This window comes from Rhynchophorus ferrugineus, unplaced genomic scaffold (assembly GCF_030347505.1).
Source record: "Rhynchophorus ferrugineus isolate W39M unplaced genomic scaffold, kcgeb_rfMv2 rfM10, whole genome shotgun sequence".
Classification (NCBI taxonomy): Eukaryota; Metazoa; Arthropoda; class Insecta; order Coleoptera; family Curculionidae; genus Rhynchophorus; species Rhynchophorus ferrugineus.
The window spans coordinates 1,663,957-1,684,855 of NW_027472589.1; the positions used below are offsets into that span (position 1 = coordinate 1,663,957).

General features: G+C 33.7%; 1 protein-coding gene and 1 long non-coding RNA gene across 2 annotated transcripts; one reads left to right on the top strand and one right to left on the bottom strand.

Annotated features, from left to right (window-relative positions):
• Positions 1 to 5,593: 5,593 nt before the first annotated feature.
• Positions 5,594 to 9,490, bottom strand: LOC143203764 (cilia- and flagella-associated protein 299). The gene is made up of 5 exons (XM_076416030.1): positions 9,265 to 9,490; positions 7,332 to 7,491; positions 7,140 to 7,276; positions 6,910 to 7,086; positions 5,594 to 5,800 (listed from the first exon to the last, which is right to left on the bottom strand). The coding sequence occupies exons 1-5, from the start codon at positions 9,419 to 9,421 to the stop codon at positions 5,715 to 5,717; spliced, it is 717 nt and encodes a 238-aa protein (XP_076272145.1). The 5' UTR covers positions 9,422 to 9,490; the 3' UTR covers positions 5,594 to 5,714.
• Positions 9,491 to 14,808: 5,318 nt separating this feature from the next.
• On the top strand, positions 14,809 to 15,342 carry LOC143203439 (uncharacterized). Its single transcript, XR_013007335.1, has 2 exons — positions 14,809 to 15,141; positions 15,191 to 15,342. It is a non-coding gene; the product is annotated as an uncharacterized LOC143203439 (long non-coding RNA).
• The last annotated feature ends 5,557 nt before the right edge of the window (positions 15,343 to 20,899 follow it).

A 20,899-nucleotide genomic window follows, 5' to 3' on the forward strand; every position in this document is an offset into this window, starting at 1 on the left:
AGTTGGTAAGAGTTTATTACCGACGAAAACATTTTAAAAATCCACAAAATGATTTTGAATGACCGTAAATTCAAATTGAATCAAATAGCAGACACTTGAAAGATATAAACTGAACGTGTACATCATATCATTCACGAATATTTGGGTATTTCGTATATTTTTTATATATATTTTTGCGCCGATATATGACAAAGGATGAAACATGGCTCCATCATTCCGATTTACCGTCATCCGAGTGGATTGTACACGATGAACCCGCTCCAAAGCATGGGAAAACGCAACAGCCGGCTGGCAAGATTATGGCGTCTCTATTTTGGTCAACAGCGACAATTACATAGCGTTATTGGATCGTTTGAAAGACGAAATCGCCGAAAAACGGGCGCATTTGAAGAAAAAGAAAGTACTTCTTCACCAACACAATACACCGTCCCACAACTCAGTGAAAACGATAGCAAAAATCCATGAATTGGGCTTCAAATTGCTTCCTCATCCACCGTATTTTCAAGATCTGCCTCCAGCGACTATTGCCTGTTCTCAGATCTTCAAAGAATGCTCACTGGGAAGAAATGTTCGTCGAATGAAGAGATGATCGCCGAAACTGAGGCCAATTTTGGAGCAAAGGACAAATCGTACTACAAAAATGGTATCGAAAAGTTGGAGTTGGTCGCTATAATCAGTGTATCAGTGTTTGTCAAAAAAAATGTATTTTACTATGGTAGGCCGGGGACTTTTCAACTGACCTATTATAGCCTATCCCAAAATGGCAGTGAACTCATGTCATCTCAATTTATGGCGTCAAAACGGTGCAATGTTGCCGAATTTAGCGGTAACATTTTACCCATTTTAGTTTAATTTAGCTTCGATATACAACAACATTCTAATATAAAGGAATGAAACAAAAGCTTTAAAAATACATGTATTATCGATAGACTTAGACTACAGTTAATTAAACAGCCCTAATAGTTTGTAGGTTAGAGTTATTTTATTATGTTTACATACTCTATTACTTCATTTGGAGGGTTAATTGACCTAATTGATAATTGTATATCCAAGTAATGTATTTTACTTTCATTGTAGATATATTAATCTTTTTATGTTTAATTTTTGTTTCCTGCGTTGCTGTGTTTTCTTGTCAAATCATTCTGATATCAACGTATTTCTCCTTAGTTCCTTCTGTTACAACGATATTGTAAACAATCATTTCCACATATTAAAACAGTTCTTGCCTGTATATCTTTTTGGATCTGTATATCTAGTATAGTAATTCTTTGCCACATCTCATACCACTTTATTCTCAACTATTGTGTATCTATTTTTCAGACCTATTTCTAAAAAAGCAAATTGCATAAAACACAATTAAACATTTTATTTAGATTTACGAAGTTACAATTTGAAATACTGCATTCTTTAACAAGGTATCATAACTTAATTTATGTTTTGCAAGCCAATTCCTTTCATTTCTTTATTACAGTCTTTACCGACCACTTGTTGACTTGTATTCCATTTCGAAATACCTATGTCTGTACACAAATTGAAATAACAAGTCTCCCAAAATCAACTCAATTTTTTTCTATTTGGTGTGAAGTTAAAAAAGTAGTGAACCAATACCTTACTTAACCAAAAAATTTGAAGACAATGAGCCCTAATCTTAAATCATACCAATTAGTCTCCATCTAAATTTCCTAACCATCATGACTTGAGTTAAACATTTGGGAAAAATATCATTATGCAGGAAGAAGATAACAAACCGATTTCAGAACGTAACAGTACTTGTGGAATCTGTAACATATTTAAATAGGTCCCTTCTCATATTCACCAGACCAGAATTCTTGACAAATTGTAATAATTTCACAAATTGTAGAAAAAATCTCTACTAATTAACTTAGTAAAATACTATTGTTAACTGACCATATTAATATTATTTTTATGATTGCATATCAATAAATTTATGACATATTTATTTCTATTTATGACAATAACAAAAGGTCAAGATTACCAAGTTAAATATCACCTTCCAGTTCATATAGCGTATCTCTTTTACTTTGGCTGAAACAATACACGTATGCCTTTTTCTTTGGCACCTTATCCACCAGCAAAGAATTAGGTCTGTGATCTCAAATTCGCCTATCAGATATCGTCCAAATTTTACGTATATATATGGCGTTTCGTGTTGACTCCAACAGTCAGCGAGTAAAAGACAAACCGACAACGATGTATCAACTGGTCCTGATAGCGAGTTTCGTCGGTATAGCCCTTGGTACCTCACCAGGTCTTCATAGTTACGCATATGGTAAGTGTAAAATTGGTTTTAACACTCGGTACTATATTTAATTATTATTATGTGTGAATAAACAGGTAATGGAGCATCATTATCATCTGGTTCCGCATCAGCGGGAGCGGGTGGTTCCGGAGCTTCAATCGGTACCCCCGTCTACGGATCGATCCTCACTCCACATGGAGTAAACTACGGGCATCATCAGGTATCTAGAATAGATTCTTATTCCCCGGGATATATAGGAGGAGCTTCATCCAGTGGCAGTTTTAATACAAACGGACAGGGAGGTGGATTTGGAGGTTCTGGTGCCCATGGAGTTTACAACAGTTATGGAGGAAGCGGTGGTAGATATTAACGAAGATGCCAAATCAACTGTACATGATATAAAAATATAATAAAATATAAATATATATGAATGACGGTGATAAAAACTTTAATTGGTAGTTTTTTCTCGAATTAATTTAACAAAATCGGCGACCACCAATCTCCTCTGAATCATCCAATCAAAACTAATCTTCAATTAACGTACTTAACCTCCAAGATACAACATTGACCGTTGAACTAATTCGTGGTTGGACGACTGCGAGTTTTCTGCGTCTTATTATCCCGCTAATAAATTATAATTAAGTATTTTTTTCTAATCAACTAGTTATTTTAATTAAACGACAAGAAGGGATGATTGTTTTGATGATTTTTCTCTATAAATATCGCAGCGATTTGATGTTAAAGATGTAGTATTATGTTTGTATCGTAATTGTTCGGTTAATATGTTGATTGTGCTCTTGTTAGTAGTACTGGCGGTGAATCTGGGCTCCTGTGGGAGTTATTACTACGCCAGCGGGTATCCATATGGTGTTCAAACGTATTTAAGCGCCCCCTATACCAAATCGTACCAGTATGGAATGAACGGGTATGATTATCATAATTATGGACACGGGTACCACAGTTACGGTTATTCCGATTATTTCCATGATGATGACGATGATGAGGATGACGATGATGATGACGATTATGATGACGACGATGACGATGGCGACTTTGATGATGACTTTTACCACAATTTCTGGCCATATCAACGATACGCATATAGGAAAATGTATCCAATCCTCTACGAGAAGTATATGATGCCCGCCATAACACTGGAAGCTCCTCTGATTCAGAAATACGTAGCCCCAGTACTGATGCCTTTGATAAGATCACCGTCTATGTACCAGGCTCACCCCGCAGGTTATAATATGTACGACTATGCAGGAAATTATAGATTCGACAAGGAATACTACCCCAGTGTTCTTTACAAGAAATAATTTCAATCAAAATACGTCTATAGCAATTATTTTTGTTGATCGAAATTGATAGAAGTGTTTTTATTGTGTTATTTATGTATAATTGTTAATAAATGTTGTTAAAAATCGATAATTTCTGTATTATTTGAAGTCCAGGTAGCTTTGTGTGACGTCAGTGTAATGAAACTTATCTAGAAAGACGGCACAACTATTTTTTTGTTATATACTTGAATATTGGGGAACTGTACATTCATTCTAAGAATCTGTATAAGGTTTTTTACTTTTCTGGCAACTTCTAAATGTCACACTAGACGCTCGGTATCAGTTGGAACCTCATACGACAAAAGAATAATATCTGGTAAATAAATACGGTGAAATAATGGATTCTGGTAAAGGTAATTTCATTTTCATGTTATATTTTCAAAACTTATTCAAGTTATCAATAATGTGGTGTGTCCTTTTGGTGGATGACAAGACAATAATGAGCATCCAATGCAATATAAACCTCTTAAAATTAGTTCTCAATACTCGTAATGATGAAAAAAATCCAAATTACCTACTATTATAAAATATAAAACAATAAATAATGAAATAACTGGTTAAAAAACGACAAAAATAAAAGAAATTACGATCGATATTATCAGAGTGAAATAGTTAATAATCAAACTAGAACCAGTCAGCTGTGAAACATTAAAAACCGCAATTTACGTGAGACACTGAGATGAAAAAAACACAATAATTTGCTAAAAATTAATGATTAACCGGCATTAAGTTCAATGTCAGGGTTTTTGCGGTCTTGTTCTTAACGCTTGTGCACTTTCAGACGTAAATGTCTCCACTTTACCATCATTAGGGGTCAAAAAAACGGTCTATAACATTGTTAAAGACAGTCGTTAAAAATAACCCAATTCTTGTTAATCAATATTGAATGTTTTATGTAAAAAATGTTTCAAATTATAAAATTATTCTCCAAATTTAGTAATTTTCTCAATGGTTTCAGTGCTACTAGTGGTTAAAGGCCTGTCAGAAGAGGAAAATTAACTACTTTTTTGGGGTTTTCTTTTCTTTAGCCTCATTCAGTTCTGACAAATACAATTTATTGTATAATCAATTATCGTGTATAATCTGACATGGTATATATCAAAGAATGATCACTGCATTGGATGGTTAAACTTTTAATTTATGTTAAGTCATTGCACCAGGCGCTGATATCAACAAAATAAATTTTATTGGCAAATCAGGCTGTTGCATTTGATAGATATAGATTTAATTCTTTAATTCTCTATACCTAGTTCTAGTACCTATATCATCATCAATATATAACCAAACTAGTGAGAGTCTACTACTCAACCAATATGGTACCACTGATTCCGCAAATCCTCAAATATTCTTATAAAATCTCATCAACTGCCCAAACTCAAAATTTTAAAAAAAAATACCGAAGATAAAATATGAAAGAAGTAAAATTCCAATACTTTTTCATACTACAAAACTATTGTTGAATAAAAATGTAATGAAAAAACAATAGAAGAGAAGAAAAAATAGACCAGAGGTTGTACACCAACAGCAAGAAATGGAAATATAGCTAATAAAAAGTTACTATTAATTCAAAATACCACCAGTATAATACTCTCAATTGCTCAAATATATATAGTATAATAAGCTCAAAGTTAGGAAACAGTACCAATATTAATTGCCTGAATTTACTATTGCAATAGAGGTTCCATATATTTCCTATATTCAATGCTGTAAACTTTAAATCTTCTTGATCACCGTTTCTTAAACATAATACTAACTATTCAAATCATTAAACACACAAAGTATTAATAAAATTTAATGCATACTGTTGAAATAATAGTCCAATAAACAATAAAGAGAGGCAGACAACGTTGTACCAAATTGCTTGTTGTTGTACACAGTAACTAGAAGCAAATGTTAAAAATATGATAATGATGATATAGTTAGTGTACTAGCAATAATAATCAAACATCCATTATAAATTTATATTTGGATCAAAAATGTTTATAAAACCATTAGTATTCAGTTAATACTGTTTAATATCATCTCTCTATAAGAATTCAGAATTAAGCTACTTTCAATCGATTTTCTCTTGAAATTGTGTTTTTAATGAAAAATATTCGTCACCATGATGTTCTTCATATTCTCTGTCTCACCACGTGATCAAATATGATGCATAACTCGTACAGCTTCGTGTATATTCGTTTCCTAGATGTATTAGCACCTATAATGTAACATCTACTCATATAACAGGTCAATTACAAAGTCCCTGACACATAGATGGCGCTACTAGAATTAAATCCATATGTGTTTTAGTTAGCCCTAACCCTCAAAAGATGCGTGTATAAATTTGACAGCTATCGGATCATTAGTTTGTGAATTATAGCATTTTGAGTGAAGCAACTTTTGTTATTGTGAAAAGAATACATAAAAAGGAACCATCAAGGATTGGTATGCTAAGTTTAGACGTGGTGAAATGAGCACCGAAGATGGTGAACGCCGTGGATGCCCAAAAGAGGTTGTTACTGACGAAAACATTTAAAAAATCCACAAAATGATTTTGAATGGCTATAAATTGAAACTGAATGAAATAGCAGACACTCTAAAGATATCAACAGAACGTGTACATCATATCATTCACGAATATTTGGGTATGAGAAAGCTCTGTACAAAGTCGGTGCCGCGCGAGCTCAGTTTTGACCAAGAACACCGACGAATTGATGATTCGGAGCAGTGTTTGAAGATGATCAGGCGTAATAAACCCGAGTTTTTGCATCGATATGTGACAATGGATGAAACATGGCGCCATCGTTTCACTCCGAAGTCCAATCGACAGTCATTCGAGTGGACTGCACACGATGAACCCGCTCCAACCATTGGACCGTTTGAAGGACGAAATCGCCAAAAAACTACCGCATTTGAAGAAAAAGAAAGTGCTGCTTCACCAGGACAATGGACCGTGTCAAAAATCGATTAATTGGGCTTCGAATTGCTTCCTTATTCACCGTATTCTCCAGACATGGCCCCCAGCGACTATTTTCTATTCTCAGATCTCAAAAGAAAGCTCGCTGGAAAGAAATTTTCAGCGAATGAGGAGGTGATTTCCGAAACTGAGGACTATTTTGAAGCAAAGGACAAATCTTACTACAAAAATGGTATCGAAAAGTTGGAGGGTTCTATAATCAGTGTATCACCCTTGAAGATAATTATGTTGAATAAAAAAAACTAATTTTACTAAAAAAATTGTTTTACTATAGTAGGCTGGGACCTTTTCAGTCGACCTGTTATCCACTGTAAACAAGCATTTCAAACCCAAGTATAATCCATACTAACCGGGTTCACATCCAGGATCTGGATTGATGATCTTCCGATCAAATCGATTCTGAAATATTAATCCCTTCTGTGGATGCTGCAACACCTTATAGTTTAGGGAATCGTTAGACACAACATCGCCAGATTTCCAGTGATAGAAGCCCAAATCGAACCTCTTGGGCATCAGTTTCCTTTCCCCTACAAGATCAAATGATAACGGATACCATGATGCATATTCTCACCATGAACACCCTTAAAAATCGGCTTCCAATCTTCCTTGGTGAGTCTCTCCGTGTAATCGATGAACCCCGACACCTCCACGCCACATCTGGTGAAGGCTCTCAGGAAAATGATCGAGGATAGCACTCCTATCCTGTTCGCTCGTTCTCTGTCGTTTTTGATGATTGTTTTCACTGTTAAAGTATTTGTTTGGGTGGGTATACCTGGAAGAAAGTTCCTGAAGGAAAACATCCGCGTCTGCTTCTACTAATCCCTCACTGGATAATTCGTAGGCTTTGTATGGTGGATAAAGGTAGCTCATGACAGCGGCCAAACGTTTCTCGAACTGCTCTCTGCTTAGAGTCTCGCCAGAGCTTCGGTAACCTACGTAAAGTAGATGAAGCAAATTTTGAGGTAAGTTCTACGTTACTAGTAAATATTATATGCGTCTTTTGATCACTATGGACGAGAGTCGGGTCTATTGCGTTGATCTTAATCAACTGAGTAAAAACAATCATAAAAAATCATTTACAGAAGAAAAAGTATATTTTTATAATTATTCACACTATTCATCACATTTTGCTCCCCCTGACATTAACTACATCTAACTCTAGTCGTTCTCATTTCAAAAATACGTTACTAGTTAGTTACAAAAATACGTTACTAGTAAATATTATATGCGTCTTTTGATCACTATGAATGAGAGTCAGGTCTATTACATTGATCCTATATATAATAGTCTGAACCTAGCTCCAAATTGAGATAGTGTCCAGAACATCGTTCTCGGGATACAAAAGGAATTTGGTACTTGAACTGCCCTCAAACTGGTAAAAAAAATAAACTCAGATTAATCAACTGAATAAAAACATTAATAAAATATCATTTACAGAAGAAAAAGTGTATTTTTATAAGTATTCGCACTATTCATCAGATTTTTCTCCCCCTGACATTAACTACATCTAACTCTAGTCGTTCTCATATCAAAAATACGTTACTAGTTAGTTACAAAAATACGTTACTAGTAAATATTATATGCGTCCTTTGATCACTATGAATGAGAGTCGGGTCTATTACATTGATCCTATATATAATAGTCTGAACCTAGCTCCAAATTGAGATAGTGTCCAGAACATCGTTCTCGGGATACAAAAGGAATTTGGTACTTGAACTGCCCTCAAACTGGTAAAAAAAATAAACTCAGATTAATCAACTGAATAAAAACATTAATAAAATATCATTTACAGAAGAAAAAGTGTATTTTTATAAGTATTCGCGCTATTCATCAGATTTTTCTCCCCCTGACATTAACTACATCTAACTCTAGTCGTTCTCATATCAAAAATACGTTACTAGTTAGTTACAAAAATACGTTACTAGTAAATATTATATGCGTCCTTTGATCACTATGAATGAGAGTCGGGTCTATTACATTGATCCTATATATAATAGTCTGAACCTAGCTCCAAATTGAGATAGTGTCCAGAACATCGTTCTCGGGATACAAAAGGAATTTGGTACTTGAACTGCCCTCAAACTGGTAAAAAAATAAACTCAGATTAATCAACTGAATAAAAACATTCATAAAAAATCATTTACAGAAGAAAAAGTGTATTTTTATAAGTATTCGCACTAGTCATCACATTTTTCTCCCCCTGACATTAACTACATCTAACTCTAGTCGTTCTCATATCAAAAATACGTTACTAGTTAGATACAAAAATACGTTACTAGTAAATATTATATGCGTCTTTTGATCACTATGAATGAGAGTCGGGTCTATTACTTTGATCCTATATATAATAGTCTGAACCTAGCTCCAAATTGAGATAGTGTCCAGAACATCGTTTTCGGGATACAAAAGGAACTTGGTACTTGAACTGCCCTCAAACTGGTAAAAAAATAAACTCGGATTAATCAACTGAATAAAAACATTCATAAAAAATCATTTACAGAAGCAAAAGTGTATTTTTATAATTATTCGCACTATTCATCAGATTTTTCTCCCCCTGACTTTAACTACATCTAACTCTAGTCGTTCTCATATCAAAAATAAATGAAAATAAAATTGTGTTTTTCTTATTATATGACAAAACTTCTTGAACAACCTAGTTTATTGTTCATCTAAAAACGTACATAATTAATATATAATTCTCGTACCTAGATTGGCTATTATCCTCGATGCCTCAACGCTCTGCAGATAGCAGGCGTCCTGGCTAGTACCCAGCGAGTCCAGATACTCCTCGTAACAACTGAAACGCAGCAAATTGCGATCCGCCTCGATTTGGGGGGTGGCCTTCAGGAAAACCCTCGCCATTTTCCACAAATTCGAAAAAAAAAATAACTCGAAAAAATTTAATAGTTCAAATGACAGAACGTAATCGTCATCGACGTTCGACATTGACGTTTGCATCTTGCTATGTACAGTCTGAGACAAAAGTAAAAAAATCTAAGGGTACTTCCACACATTTATATTTTCTACATCTTATATTCTGTCCTAGGATAAATAAAAATTGTGATTAGGTAAAATTCTTTATAAACCAGGATATTTTCATTAATATCTGATTATTTGAACAAAAATAGCAAAAAAGACGTGAAAATTTAAAAAAAGCAAATATTCTTGCATATATATAGTCTGTTCAAAGTTATTTTGTATATACGTCATTTAAATTAGTGTCGCCGTATCAGCTCTGAGTTTTAGTTCAGTTTGGCTTTGACATACATCAAAATTCTAATCTATATAAAGTAATAAAGTAAATGAACAAAGATCTTATCAAATATAATTTATTTTAACATTATAGTACATTTAAAAATTGTAATTAATTATATAGTCACAATAGTTTGAAGTTTACGTGTTCGAGCTAATCAGACAGCATTGTGTCTCTTTTTAACTAGTATAAAATGTGAAGGAAAATACTGTAACATTTCAAAGAAAAACGTTTCAGAGTACAACTTAAAAAATAAAAGTTGTATAAAACTTATTATGCTACCATTCATTTAAGACAGTAGTACAGTAACTTTCATTCACCTGGGATTATTTGAAAAAAAAATAACAACTACACAAACTTGAAAATTGAAAAAATGGTAAGTTTTTGCAATTATGTATATATGGAGAAAAGCAGATTTCAATAAAAATCGCTACTTGATTTACTCTTGTTAATCGGAGTTTTACATATAATATTTAGATAAATCACAACATTTTTATGTCTTCAAATTACCCAACAGTGTTGCACTGGACTATGGAGAAGGAAGAAGCAAAATATCAATTCGAAACCTGGTTCCTTAGTTTATAAAAATGATTATCATTATTACTTTTGAAATAGTTTACCTTATAAACTTCAATTTAATTCAATAATTGCTATAGAAGCCATTTGTTACGAGGGTTAATATTTAACAATTTATAGTTATTGTATATTACCCCAAGTTCCATATATGTTCTCATTATATATTTATAAGTCTTATTTTTTACATTTGTTAAGATAAGATAATAAGATATCACATATACGCTCTTACAAACAGACTAACCTGCACATAAAACACCCATACAGTAAGCAGAATTCGAACCCAGCCGGTTTGGTGACTCAGTGGTAAAGGCGACAGGACGGTCCACCTACTGTTGCGATAGTCGCAGGGGCATGATCGTAAATTTATGTTTCTGGTTGTTTAATATTTGTGATTGTCCTAGGCAAGAGTGCAAAATCCGACAAGGCAAATGATCCCGGTCACGCCGGTAACCAGGCTGGGTAAGACCGGATGTCGTCTGGGATGATTTCTAAGTTGGTCACTCGCCAGTCGGTAGGCTTAATGCCGAGAACCGTAGTTCGAAGCCCACGTTAAAGTGTTGGATGTTAAACTGTTCAGATAAACCCCTAGTTGGTAAAAGGAGACTTTAAAATATATATAAGAAAATAATTCTAACCCAGAATCATCGCAGCAGTGGTTCCATATATTTCCTATATTTAATATTGAAGTCTCAATCTTCTTGGTTATCGTTACTTGAGTATAATAAATAATACTTCTACTTTTATTAAAATGACATCCATGTTATTGAAATAATAGCGCAATAACATATATAAATAGGTAGACAATATTGTATTAAATTAATTAGAAGTACATCAAGTACAAACATATATTAAAATCATATTCCAAGGTATTGTGGAATATTAAAAAGTGAAACAAGAAACCCTCACAATTTTAAAATTAAAATTAATTCTGTCTAGGTTTACATCGTTACTCTTTCACCCGATAAAATTAGTTTCGAGGTTAGTTTCCTACCGAGTGTAAGTTATGACTGTTGAAATAAAACTACAAGTATATTGAAAAAAGTATCAGCATGTTTATTGATAAAACAAACCCATTTCGTACATGTTCTATATATTTACAAAATGTTTTCTATTTACAGACGATTTCTTACTGTCTCTGGCTTTAATAATGATGTTCGAGGTCATATCCGTATCCCAGATCGTGCTCGTATCCGTATCCAACCCCATAATCATGTCCCAGTCCGTATCCGTAGCTGCTGTATCCAGATATCAAGGGTTGGGACACCGTTTTCACCACTGGCGACGTCACGAATGTTTTGGCCACCACCGGAGCTGCTGCGTAGGTTTTAACGTACTCCGGACCGTGGATGTCGACCCTGGAGGAGTAGGAGGTCGCCGCGGGGAGTGCGTGGTACTCCTCGAGGTATCCGGGCGATGGGGCGGCAAGAACTACACAAATCGTCGCCGCCGCCAAAATAACACAAGCTTTTAAACACATCGTTAGGTCGTATCAAGACGCAAAGTGAATCTGATGCCGTACAATGGATAAACGAAGCTATTTATACAAAAAACGACGTATCCTCGACGTTCTAAGGGAAATACTATGTCGAAACATTGCTTTTTTTCTCAGACATTTGGGAAAATATGAATAGCGGTCGTCACAGATGGACGACTGTTATGACCGTCACGTGCGGATATTGCCGCATAAAGAAACAAAAAAAAACGTAACACGTCTCTCGTTCTTTAATCTCTACTAATTACGATTTTTTAAATAGTTTAATAACAACTTGATATCACACGAGGTTAAAAAATGTCTGCCAATTTAACAGCTCCAAGCTGAATGGCATAGATTTATAACCAGGGTTGGCCAGTATTTGTATCACTTAAAATTAAACTACGTAAATACAAATATAAGGCGGGGCAAAAGTGCCGCTACCATTTTGATTGCACGTCCTCTTGGTCATGTGATGTTTAGCTCAGTTTCGCTTAAACCATTGTGTTGTGTATATGTCCAAATTTTATTATGGATAAACATATGCCACAATAACGAGCAGAAATAGTGACAATATTTATTGAAAATAATCGTTCGATTATTGCCGCTCAGCGGAAATTGCGTCAGTGGTAGCGGGACTTTTGTCCCACGTTGAACCTATTCGCCATTTGTAATTAAAGTACTTCTTAAAAATATAATTTTTTTTATTATTTAATTATTACGTTGTTACTAGTCGTTTCCGGCTAACCTACAATTTGTCTTTATGATAACTTAAATCTAGGTATATAACTAGGAGGACCCATCGGCCTTATCTCAGTCTCTGGTGAAATAATGTTTATACATGTCACTGCTGATTTTTTTAATATATGTACCTCACTACACAACATTACACAAGATCAGATCAGTTTGATTCTTTTGAATCTGTGTCCTGTTCTAGTGGTATCCAAAAGCTGTAATACTTCAATATTCTCATTGGAATGGAGTCTTTCCTCATGCCCCCTTGCAATTCTCTTCAATTCTTGACTGACTGTGGGTATCTGAAGGTCTCAGTGTAGGTAATCAGTCCTATGATATTTGGGTATGCCCACAATACCTCCCAGGACTTTGTTCTGACAAATTTGTTTTGTGTTACTCTTTGCAGAACATCCCCAGAATTGAACTCCGTATGTGAGTACTCCGATAATTGTGAGTTTCTTCCAATTAGCCAGTATATTGTCCTATATTTCAATTCCAGTTCTTTTCTTTTCTTCTTTATATGTCCCTTCCATCGAAGTTTTGCATCAAGATTCATTCCGAGATATTTAGTCTTATTGCTATATGGAATGATAGTATTATTTAATGTTATTGATGCTTGTACAATGTGTTTATAGGTGAACTGCATATATACAGATTTACTTTCATTAACTCTTATTTTCCAAGCTTGTGTCCAATTATTTATATTGTCACTTGCCTGTTGTAATTTTCATGAGGCTTCTTCACTATTATCTGCGACAGCTATAATCGCAGTATCATCAGCAAATCTAGCCATCATAATATTGTCCATTTGCGGTATATCATGTCCTTGTAGTATACCTGCTTTAGCTGCTTTTATTGTAGAGTAAGCTTTTTCTTCAGATTCTAAACCTTCTGGTTGTAATGTATGATTTTAATAGTTCGGTATGTCGTTTTGGTAACATTTTCTGTAGTTTATAAACAAGGCCTTCATGCCAAACCTTATCAAAGGCTTGTGCTACCTCTAAGAATATAGCTGAGCATACTTTCTTACTTTCGCAGGCTTTTCCAATAACATCTGTTATTCTGTGCACCTGGTCAATTGTTGAATGCTTGTTAATAAATCCAAACTGGTGTGTTGGTATTGGGTTTTTTCTCCCTATGATCAGTTTTATTCTTTTCAAGAGGAGTTTTTCAAAAACTTTAGATATTACTGGCAGCAGTGATATAAGTCTATAGGCTTTTATTTCCTTTTATTTTATTTCCGCCATCTTCCAAATACCTGGGACTGCTAGATGCAAAATATAAAGTTATAAGAGAAGAATTCAGACATACAAGGTGCATTTAGAGCTCGTAGGTGGTTTAAACAATTCACATATAAAAAAATACGTCAATAATACGTGAATATACACAAATGACAAATATCCATGTTGCGGGCTTAGTGGCGCAGTAGTAAAGGCGATAGAACGGTTCTCCTACTGTTGCGATAGCCGCGGATTCGAATCCTGCTGGGTCATGGTCGTAAATTTATGTTTGTGAGTGATTAAAATTTGTGATAGTCCGAGGCAAGAGTGTAAAATCCGACAAAGAAAATGATCCCCGTAACCAGGCTGGGTAAGACCGGATGTCTTCTGGTATGATTTCTAGAGTTGGCCATTCGCCAGTCGGTAGACTTAATGGTGGGGACAGTGGTTCGGAGCCCACGTTAAATTGTAGGTCCAGTCCAGATAAACCCACAGTTGGTAAAAGGAGACTTTAAAATCTATTTTAAAGAAAATACCCATGCTGTTACTTATTGAAATACACCATATTTAATGTCAATATTATTTTATTTCTTTGATTATTATTAAAGTCTTCATTTTAAGTTATTTACTGAAGAAAAGAGTTATATTAGTAAATGATCCATTATTTTGTTTCATTCTGTTTAGTTTCATTCCATTGTTCGACTTTCAATAGCATTAATTGTTCAAAAATATTAACAATCGTAATCGCATTCTGATGAATTGCTTTTCAAAGACAAACAGCAAAATATGAAGCCTACTATTTATTACATCTACATAACCAAACAAGTGAAAGGTTATTCTATTTGTTTATGCGTTTAAGAGATAAGTTATCAATATTTTCTAATTTACGCAGTATAATAACAAATTGAAATCTTTCGTATATTTTGGGACACCCTATATATATGATCAAGTCCATATGAACCACATTTTTACATAATATAATATGAAAAGCAATTACCAGGTCATCAGTGCAATAATTTCTGATTTACCATCATTAACAAGCCAATTAAAACATTTCAAATGCATAAAAATGTCCTGTAATTCCTTCGACCTTAAAATAGGGGCATTATTACGAGACAACATCGCATTTTCCCATATTATTACAAATAATTATCAGTAAAGTGCACGCATATTTCTTTTTTAAATCCATATAAAACGCCTAGACCGTCGTGGGTCTCCATAAACATACGTAACATCAACCAAACAAGAAAAATGTTAAAATTTCTGTTGTTCTTCTTGTGTTTTGTGATCGTCATCTTGGCCGCCCCTGATCCCAGCTATATCGGAGGTATGTAGACCCATTTAAATCGAATTTTAGTGAGAATTGTTATTTTCAGGGTACTACTCGTATCCATACTACAGACCATGGAGTTATTGGTACGGTTATCCATGGTATTCCCGGTACAGTTCGTACTATTGGTGACTAGAACGCTCTCTGTAAACAAAAACACATAATATTTGATTTAATTAAAGGCAGTGAAACCTTAAATTGTTGTTTTATTAGAAAGGTCGTCTGAATCACAGTTATAATTTCGATTTTTCCGTAATAGAGATCTCGCAAGGCCGGTACCTCGATTAACGAAACCAAATCGTTTTTTCTGGTCATTGTTTAGACTAGATTCGGTATAAAAACTCTGGGGATATCATACTATGACGAAACAATGAAAATATTGTGCAATTATAGTGAGTATATTGTTGAAAATGTGTATTAATTGGTGGTATTGAAAGGATTTTTAACGATGCTGAAGTTTATATCGAAAAATAAAGGTTTCTCAAGCATGAAGCTCGAAATAATTTTCTCAAGAATGAAGGTTTACACATTATCTTGCGCAAGGTACTTCGTTAGTGCTATAAATACGAGTTAAAGGTTGTACGGTGGATCAGTAATCTTAAAACCTATAAAAAAATAACTAAAAAGCCTGATTTTGTTGGTGATTGCTGCTAAGATATATTCGTGAACATAAGAATTAGTACTAAAACTTATTAGTGTATTATAAGAACATAATTATCAAGAACTACCATAGTAAAACACATTTTTTTGAAAAATTATTATTTTTCTATTCAAAATAATTCCCTTCAAGGGTGACACACTGATTATAGCAACCCTCTAACTTTCCGATACAATTTTTGTAATACGATTTGTCCTTTACTTCAAAATAGACCTCAGTTTCGGCGATAACCTCTTCATTGGACGAAAATTTCTTTAATCTAGAAACAGCAAAATATTCTCTGGGGGCCAGATCTGGAGAATGCACAAATTCGATGCACAATTCATGGATTTTTGCCATCATTTTCACTGACTTGTGACACGGTGTATTGTCTTGGTAAAGCAGCACTTTGTTTTTCTTTTAATACGGCCGATTCTCGGCGATTTCGTCCTTCAAACGGTCCAATAACGCTATGTAATAGTCGCTCTTGATGGTCCTTCCTTTTTCAAGGTAGTCAATGCAAATAATTCCATGCGCATCGTAAAATAGAGACGCCATAAACTTGCTAGCCGACTGTTGCGTTTTCCCACGCTTTGGAGCGAGTTCATCGTGTGCAGTCTACTCGGATGACCGTCGATTGGACTTCGGAATAAAATTATGGAGCCATGTATCATCCATTGTCACATATCGACGCAAAAACTCGAGTTTATTACTCTCGATCATCCTCCAACACTGCTCCGAATCATCAACTATTCGTTGTTTTTTGTCAAAAGTGAGCTCGCACGGCACCCACTTTTCACAGAGCTTTCCCATACCCAAATATTCGTGAATAACATGATGTACATGTTTAGTTGATATCTATAGAGTGTCTGCTACTTCATTCAATTTCAATTTACGGTCATTCAAAATAATTTTGTGGATTTTTTTAATGTTTTCGTCGGCAACAATCTCTTTTGGGCACCCAATGCGTTTACAGCCTTTGGTGCTCATTTCACCACGTCTAAACTTAGCATACCAATCCTTCATGGTTGATTTTCCTGTGGCAGTGTCTGGAAACTTGGCATCAAGCCAAGTTCTTGCTTCAGTTGTATTTTTTCCCTTCAAGAAGCGATATTTTATCAACACGCAAAATTATTTTTATCCATTTTTTTCGCAATAACAAAAGTCACTTCACTCAAAATGCTATAATTCACAATATAATGATCCGACAGCTGTCAAATTTATACACGCATCTTTTGAGGATTAGTGCAAAATAAATGGATTTAATTCAAGTAGCGCCATCTATGTGTCAGACCGGAGACATTTCAATTGACCTGTTATCTATTATAAATCCATCAAACAGTAAATTATGAGCCCACTAAGATCCTATCAATATCAAATTAAAATGACTGATTATATTTTACGTGAGAATTTGGGTATGAGAAAGCTTTTCTCAATATGGGTACCTTGTTTTTCCTAGTCGAATCAAAACAAAAACTTATTAGTTATTCAGAACGGTATTTTGCTTTATTTAAACCTAATATGATGGTTCTTCCTTCACAATGGGACATTTTGTGAAACGTAGACTGAACACTACACATAGCAGTTACCTGAGATAACAGCAAAAGGTAAAACACGCCAATAATATTAATATTTATGCATTTATGTAAGGCCCAGCTATCCCAGAGAATATTTAAAGCCTATACTAAAGTATTTAATCTACGTTTTATTGAAAAACTTCAAATAATATTTCAGATCAAGTGTCTATTAAAACATATATATAATAATCGCGAAAAGGTCCAATACCCTGCATTACCATCATTGTTATGGTATGGAATTCAATATATAAGCTTTTCCAAAGAACACCCTATATTAAAGGCATAAAAAGGTATAAAATAATAAACACAAAATAGTTACAGTACCTTTTTCAAAAGCTAAAATATAAATAATTTTAAATAAAAATAACAACGCTTAGAATAATCTAGAACATGCAGCATTGACTCAGTAATGATCAAACCAGGAAAAGCTGTAACCCAAAGCTAGACACTGGAATTAGAATTACACAAGGATATAGAAAATAGAAAGACACAAGGAGCATATTTTCCAATATTTTTTATCGACTGTAACGAAAATAGCAATGAATTATTACTAAACAAATGAAAATAGTCCACAGTATAACAAAAATTCAAACACAGATTGTTGAATTCGATGACAGAATTCCACATTCATCGGATAGACCAGCATATTCACCCGATCTATGCCTCAGGGTTAATTTTCGGACCTTCACGAGTCAAACATGGTAAGATTCAAATACGATAAAATTCCGAAAAGGAAAAAATCACGAACATTTCTTTATTATTCGTTTTTTTTTCTCCTCTAAAACTAAAAACAAAGAGAAAAATTAATTTTTACGAAGGTCTTTCTTTTCGATTGTCAATTGTTCTCGTACTGGAACAGTTACGTGATAGATTCCGTACGATGATTATCTTCCATTGTTTTTTTCCATGGCGGGCAATTAATTTCGCGAATTCTTTCGCAACTATGGAAATGAGTCGTGGTCTTCAGCTATTGTCAGTTATTAGCCACCGATCGGTAGAAGTACGATAACAGATGATTGTATAAGGACTGCGAATTAAATCCGAAGGATTTTTTATATAATGTCAAGGTTTCGCTGTATATTATTAGCTTCACAGTTCATGGTTTTGAATATGTTGAATAAATATGTTGTTTGGAAGCAAATAAATAAATAAATCAACATAAATAATAGAAAAATAATTGAGAAATCAACGAGAAAATAGATAAAAAGGGAAAGAAAGCAATAACACAATTGAAAAAAGAATAAACGAGTAATAAACTGAAAAAACACACCATAAAAGCCAATAATTCATAGTTACAGCATCAAAGATACTCCCTTTTGCTATATTTAAGAAATCTGCTCATTATTCACATCATTTCGTATACAAATAGTAATAATTTCAAGTAACTGATATCAAAATCATAATGCAATAAAATTACACTGATACATCAGTATTTCTATGAAGCAACTACTAATTGCTGCTTTATGCAAGCAGATATCAGCTCATCTGCATTTATAAGCCATTATAATGAAGGAATTTAATTTATTCTTCATAAAAAAAGCGTCAGAAATCCAGCTGCAGTTCTTCGATTTAATTATTAATCTGAATAGATGGAATAAATCGATATATACACCACTACAGCGCGTAATAGGGAATACTGTGGAAAAATAGGCATCAAGTACGACCGAGCAAAAGTACCAACCATAAATCTAAATCGACCCAGTTCGTTAAAACCGGAGCATATGAACGTAAGCAGTAGGGTGACACGAAACGTAGCAACTGTGACCGTTCAGATTTATTGTTTCGTTGGCCTACACACACTGTTCCACCTTTGAAAGCGAACTGACAAGGATCCGAGTACGAATTAATCTAAATATCTATCAGAAATTGTTCTCAAGGGTATACTGTGGAAGCAAATCAGCATTTTTAGAATCATAAGTGCGCCGGTTTGAAAGGTACCCATTCAAGTCCAGTTCTGGTACCGATTAGACAACAAAAATTCCAAATAAAAAACACATAAACTAAGAAAAACCTAGAAATATCGATATTAAACTTTCATTTTCATGTAAAAAATCGGCAAAATCAGAAAGTTTTTCACCGATTGGCTTGAATAATTATTACATTATAGTTGAAATAATTATTATAAAAATATCACTACACGTTAACTCTCAAAACATATCTTCTATAGAAGCACGTAAAAAAGGTCATAGAGAAATTATTATTAGTAGATTTGATCCTGATAAAAGGTTCCTTCCATCCTTCTCCCAATATTCACAAAACAACCAAAATCAACAATGTTTACTGTTAATTTTTGGGAATATATATATGCTAGAATCTATAAATCAAGCTTACACATAATAGAATTACTAAAAACGCTGTACATCTACAATACCTGCATAATTAAACATATTAGCGACATGATTACTGTTTTTTCTATTTAAAAAGACTGAATCATAGCAATGTTTAGTCGAATTCAGCTAGTTTTCTTGATTAAATGTATAGCATTCTATTATCAAAACCAAACTCTAAGTTATTATATTATTCCGAGAAAAGGCAATTTTAAAAACGCGCATAACCTTTTTACTGACGTATTCATGTACACATAGTCTATTCAAAGTTATTTCGTATATACGTCATCTAAATTTAGGATGTCAAAAGTTTACAATTTGCAGTAGGCAATATATTAAAAATCTTGATGACGTATCTCAAGTTTTTGACTGAATAGACTATACAAACATTCAATAATACTTCTGATCGAAAAGTAGTTGTATATAAATATCAAAATTTCATCTATAATCTATAATATATATTGTTTTGATATACGACGTAATAAAATCATTGTCACCTTTCATATAATGAATAGCTCAGTTGCACTAAATGAAAAACTATTATTTTATGTAGATAAATATCGAAAAAATTTAGGTAGGTTGTTCAACAGTTTGTACTTCGCCATTCCGCCAATAGATATCGTTGATTAAAATATGTGCAATAATAGAGAGAAATTACCTAACACCTAAATATAAGTTTGAGTTTGTTAACAAGCATTCGATTGTTCAGCTATATTCTTAGATGTGGCCTTACATCTTACATCCTACATTACAGTCAGAATGTTTAGAATCAAACAAGAGGAAGCTTACTCTACATTAAAGGAAGCTAAAGCAGGTGTACCACAAGTAAGTGTACTGCCAATGCTTTATCTACTCTACACTTGTGATATACTAGAAATGGAGAATATTACGATGGCTACATTTACTGATGATACTGCGAGTCTTACTGTACAGGACACATACTCAAAAGAATCAAACCATTTGATATTGTGTATTGTACTATAGTGAGGTGTATTTAATAGAAAAACAGTAGTGCAAATACATAGACATTATTACCAGAGGTTAAGATATGGCCAATGGGTCCTCATAGATATATACATAGATTTAAGTCAATGTAAAGACAAATTGTAGGTTAGTCAGCAACGATTGGTAATACTTTAATAAAGAAACTAAATCAAACAGAAAATACATGCAAGCCCCTAATAGTTTAATTCACATTATATTCGTAAAAAAAC

Coding starts and splice junctions, on each gene's coding strand:
- LOC143203764 (XM_076416030.1), bottom strand. CDS start 9,421: ATGGCGAGGGTTTTCCTGAAGGCCACCCCCCAAATCGAGGCGGATCGC. Junction 7,277..7,331: donor CTTCAGGAACTTTCTTCCAG/GTATACCCACCC, acceptor CAAAAACGACAG/AGAACGAGCGAACAGGATAG. Junction 5,801..6,909: donor AGATCCTGGATGTGAACCCG/GTTAGTATGGAT, acceptor GTTACATTATAG/GTGCTAATACATCTAGGAAA.